Source organism: Chinchilla lanigera, unplaced genomic scaffold (assembly GCF_000276665.1).
Source record: "Chinchilla lanigera isolate Chin_1 unplaced genomic scaffold, ChiLan1.0 scaffold00110, whole genome shotgun sequence".
Classification (NCBI taxonomy): Eukaryota; Metazoa; Chordata; class Mammalia; order Rodentia; family Chinchillidae; genus Chinchilla; species Chinchilla lanigera.
In genome coordinates, this window is record NW_004955511.1 from 1,026,445 (window position 1) to 1,032,080 (window position 5,636).

Genomic DNA, 5,636 nt, shown 5'->3' on the forward strand with positions numbered 1-5,636 from the left:
TTTGTTGAATTCTGTTTGCTGGTATCTTATTGAGGATTTCTGCATCTATGTTCATTAGGGAGATTGGCCTGTAGTTCTCTTTTTGGTTGTATCTTTCTCTGGTTTTGGTATCAGGATAATAGTTGCCTCCAGGAAAAAGTTAGGGTATATTGCTTCCCTTTCAATTTTATTAAAGAGTTTGAAGGGTACTGACATTATATCTTCTCTAAATTTCTTGTAGAATTCAGCAGTGAATCCATCAGTACCTGGGCTTTTCTTTGTTGGTAAGTTTTTAATTACGTTTTCCATTTTGTTGGCTGATACTGGGTTATTCAAGATTTTTATATCTTCTTGATTCAGCTTTGGTAATTCATATGTATCTAGGAATCTGTCCATTTCTTCTGTATTTTCATCCTATGAGAGTAAAGGTTTTCAAAGTAAGTATTTATGATCTTCTGAATTTGCACAGGATCTGTAGTGACTTTACCCTTATCATTCCTCAATGCATGAATCTGAGTCTTTTCTTTCCTTTTTTTTTGATAAAATTGGCTAAGGGTTTATCAATTTTATTTATTTGATCAAAGAACCAACTCTTTTATTCATTGATTCTTTGTATTGGTTTCTTGGTTCCCTTTGTGTTAATTTCTGTTCTGATCTTTATAATTTCCCCCCTTCTGTGGGTTTTAGGTTTGTCTTGCTCTTCTTTTTCTAGAAGCTTGAGGTGTAATATTAGGTTATTTGTGTTTTCCTGATTCTGTTTTCCTGATGTGAGAATTCATTGCTATCAATTTTGCTTTTAGAACAGCTTTCATTGCATCCCATAGGTTCCAGTATGTTCTTTGCATTCTCATTTCGTTGCAGATATTATTTAATTTCTTCCTTTATTTCATCTGTGACCTATTGGTTGTTTAGGAGGGTGTTATTTAATTTCCATGTGTTTATGGAATGTATGTAGTTTCTTTTGGCATTAATTTCTAATTTCATTGCCCTATGGTCAGATATTATGCATGGGATAATTTCAATCTCTTTGCATTTACTTAAGCATGTTCTGTGGGCTAATATGTGGTCTATTTGAGAACCTTCCACATGCAGCTGAGAAGAATGTGTCTTCTGATGATGTTGGCTGGCACTGTCTAAAAACATCTACTAAATCCATTTTTTCACAGGTTTGGTTCAATTCTGCTATTTCATTGCTGATTTTTTGTTTAATGGATGTATCTCTTTGTGACAACAGGGTATCAAGGTTTCACATTACAATTGTGTTATTGCTTATGTGACTTTTCACATTTGTTAATATTTGTCTTATGTAGTTGAAATACTAATTGTTAAGAAGTAAGATAGCTAACAGGAAATAAGGTGATCAATCCTTTGCAAAAGGGAAGGGGACCAAGAGATGAAGAATAATGATAAAAATTAAGATTTATTCTGTACATGTACCAACTCCCTGTGAAGAATATGATTCTTATGCACTACAAACATGTATCAGAAAATTTAAAAAAGACAAAAGACAAGCAATACAAGAAAATATAAAAAATCACAGGGGGGGCTGGGGATTTAGCTCAGCGGCAAAAGCGCCTGCCTGGCAAGCGCAAGGTCGTGAGTTCGGTTCCCGGTACCGGAGGAAAAAAAAAAAAAAATCACAGGGGAAGAAATAATTAGACACATCTAATGAAGTCTTACAACTTAGTGGTATTGAAAATAGTGTCCCTGCTCTGGGGCATTTTAAGTCCATTTTTATGAGCCAATATCAATTTCTAACCAACTTGTATCATCCTAATTGTTGTGGCTCAGGCATCTGCTTTAAAATAAATAAACCAGGGCTGGGGATTTAGCTCAGTGGCAAAAGCGCCTGCCTGGCAAGTGCAAGGTCGTGAGTTCGGTTCCCGGTACTGGAGAAAAACCAAAAAATAAAATAAAATAAAATAAAATAAATCAACAAAAGAAGCAGGGACTGTTGAAATGAATTCAATTTTGAAACGTATTCAATATCCCATAAACATTATTCCACGCCCATGAGTTTGATGATTATTTCACATTTTTAAATGATTTTCTAGGTAACATTCACTTTCTCAGCCAATGATTTTGTGTATATTCTATTGGGAGCAGTCGGAAATTCATGAAGTCCTGATTTGTTCGTTTTGATACTAAGGTGTAAAATATATTAAGAACATTAAATCAGTGCATAGAAAGCTCATTTCTTTCTGTGTGGTCACTTGGGAAGACCAGGTAGAGGCAGAACTCATCTGAGTTTCTCTAGCCTCCAGTGTCTCATATATATATTTTTTGGCTCATATATTTTTATATTTTAGTGTTTTAAAAAATGTGACATCTATACATCTACAAATAAATACAAGACAAAAATGCCTTTAAAATGCTTATCAATTAAATTTTTCCATATGTCTATGACCAGTTGAAGAGAAATAAACAAAATTGAAGACTACCTCTTTGAACGTTTCCTTTTGAAATATCTTGCATACAATTTAAAAATAGACCTTGGGGTGTAATTAAAATATAAATCTCAAGAGATCAAAGGGGCTAATTGATTACTGTTATTATGTGGAGAGTTTCCAAGTTTGAGGAAGAGATGTGAGTATAAGAAATCTGCACGACACACTAGATTTCAGAAGAAACTTGTTTGTCATGGGGTTGCTTTAGAAATTATAAAGAATTAAATTAATCCTGACTATGATGCCAGGTTCAAGCTAATAAAAATGATTTTAATTACCTAGAAGGCATAGCAATAATCTTACTTAATTTAGCTCTAATTTCTACCCTTCCAAGGGAGGTACTTGATACAATACCAACAACTATCATCAAAACCACAAGTAATTTTATTAGCCTCGTAATACCTGTGGAAGTTTATGATAGAGGAAACAGAGCTATGTGCTAAGTAACAGCTGAAGCAGCACCAGCAGTAACAGTTCCAGCCACTGGACTGGCTACTCCTGAGGTCCACAACTGTAGACGAGAGGAAATAATAGACCAGAAATAGGTGGAGGAGAGCTGCAAGAGAAGTGGGTTTGCTTTGAAAATCTGAATCCCGGGTAAACCTAAGTAAAGCACCTTCTTATTTTCATAAAGTACGTATGTATGTGTGTGTGTGTGTGTGTGTGTGTGTGTGTGTGTGTGTTCCTCTCACTGAATTTTTTTTTCTTTTTCATTTGTTGACATCTTTCAGTAGACCATAAGAAAAATAGAGTGATACACAAGACAGAGTACTTATGTTGATTAAATACTTGTTAAATTAATGAATGAATAGGAACACTGGGGGCATGAGAGATTTTAAATAATTAATCGCAGTTAATATGCCTCACGTCCCTTTGGGTTACTATGGTAAATGCTTAAGATGAATATGATTGAACTACGCATGCTTCTTTTGAGTTTCTGTATTTGTCACATATTTTTTCCTGTTTTTTGTTTTCTTAGCACATTTTTACAGTACACGATGGTTACATTTAACTTGGGGAGTCGAAGTAATTTCTCTAATATCAGTGCAATCCACAGTTTAATTCTGTTTTAACTTTTTAGTAAATTTTTAATTATCATTGCCTTGGAAACCACTGCTCAGCAGTGAAGCAGTTCTCACAGGATGTTATTTGTAACTTACACTGGAAAAAATTCAGGTTTCAAAAAAACCATCAGGAAGTAGCTTATGTTATCAGCTAAGGCCTTCAAGAGGCCTTACATCACCAACAGAGATAAGGAGTAAGTGAAAGGAAAAAGATAAGTATATAAATATGTTTGCATTAATATGTAATGAGCATTTGACGGAGTTTATTCATTGTGGGGTTGTTTGTTTGTTTTTGGGTTTTGGTTTTTTGCTTCATGTTGTTTTGTTTTTGAGACAGGGTCTCACTCTCTAGTTCAGGCTAGCCTTGAATTCTCTGTGATTCTCTTGCCTCAGCCTCCAGAGTGCTGGAATACAGGCAAGCACCACCAAGCCTGGCCAAGGCTGACCTTTCTACTTTTCTTTTTGGAATTTTTTCAAGCTTTACTGATGATACGAGAGTAATTGTGTCCATCTAAGTTTCTACTCACCTGCAAAAATGCATCTGGAAACTATGTTATATGTTTAAAAAATAGGACTGTGAAACAAAAGCATCATTAAATGCATAAATCATAGTTTTTGTTTGTAGACAACGCTTACAGTTTTGAAGAGTGTGATATAATAAATTATACTAAGTAATTAGTTGATTCTGTGATTCATGGGCTTAAGTGATAGACTAGTGATAAATCTCTGTAGGAATCTCCTCAAATCCATCCAGATGGCAATATTTATAGTGCCACCAATTCTATGCAACTGTGGATTTCAAAATGCCTACCAGGTCTGTATAAACTAAACATGAGTGTAAATTTTAACTAACTTACAGTCAGCAAATATTTGTTCTCCAGCAAATATGTTGTCCTTATAGGAGTGTAAGTGAGCTCTGATTACTCCACCTTTGGATCGGAGTCTTTCTCTAACTTTCCTTTGTCCTTTAGCAGGGATGCACAAAGCCTGGAGTTAGGAGTTGTCAGAAATGGCTGGGAGCAATTTCACTGAGGTGACTCTTTTCAGCCTCTCTGGATTTGCAGATCACCCTGAACTACAAGTCAGCCTGTTCCTGGTGTCTCTGTTCATTTATCTCTTCACTGTTTGGGGGAACCTTGGGCTAATCGTGCTAATTAGAGTTGACTCTCAACTTCACACACCTATGTACTTTTTCCTTAGTAACTTAGCATTCATCGACATCTTTTATTCTTCTACTGTAACCCCCAAAGCCCTGGTGAGTTTACAGTCCAAACAGAAATGCATCTCTTTCGTTGGCTGCTTTGTTCAGATGTACTTCTTCGTTGGTTTGGTCTGCAGCGAGTGTTTTCTGCTCGGCTCCATGGCCTACGATCGGTACGCAGCCATCTGCAATCCTCTACTGTATCCGGTGGTTATGTCCCGGAAAGCGTGCAGCTGGCTGGGCGTGATGCCCTACGCGGTAGGCTTCACCAATTCCCTGGTCTCCGTGTGTGTGATAAGCAGTTTGTCCTTCTGCGACTCAAGCATCAATCACTTTTTCTGTGACACCACGGCCCTTCTGGCTCTGTCCTGCGTGGACACCTTCAGCGCAGAACTGGTGATCTTTGTGTTAGCTGGGTTCACTCTCCTGAGTTCTCTCCTCATCATCGCCGTCACTTACATCGCCATCATCTCAGCCATCCTGAGGATCCAGTCTGCAGCGAGCCGGCAGAAGGCGTTCTCCACCTGCGCGTCCCACCTGACGGGTGTGACTGTCTTCTACGGGTCCCTGATTTTCACATACTTGCAGCCTGATAACACTTCATCCCTGACTCAGGCACAGGTGGCCTCCGTCTTCTACACCGTGGTCATCCCGGCGCTGAACCCTCTCATCTACAGCCTGAGGAACAAAGATGTGAAAATCGCCCTCCTGAGAATCATGCATAGAACAGTGTTTCTGTGAAAGATTGTGCATGTTACACTTGAAAGAAACCTGATGCCTCCAGGCATTTAATCACCCAACTGTCAGGGACACTGTGGAGCACCTTCCAAGGTGTGACACGAACTAGGGGAACTTAGGACCTGGAAATTTGGGAGCAGTGGTTATTTCATTTGATGATGTATTATTAAATTTGTATATTTAATTTGTTTATCTGTGTCATGGAGT

At 37.6% G+C, this 5,636-nt stretch overlaps 1 protein-coding gene across 1 annotated transcript; it reads left to right on the forward strand.

The window, feature by feature from the left end:
* Nucleotides 1-4,499: 4,499 nt before the first annotated feature.
* LOC102013528 (olfactory receptor 8I2) lies at nt 4,500-5,432 on the forward strand. Its single transcript, XM_005408222.1, has one exon. The coding sequence runs from the start codon at nt 4,500-4,502 to the stop codon at nt 5,430-5,432; it is 933 nt and encodes a 310-aa protein (XP_005408279.1).
* Nucleotides 5,433-5,636: the final 204 nt, after the last annotated feature.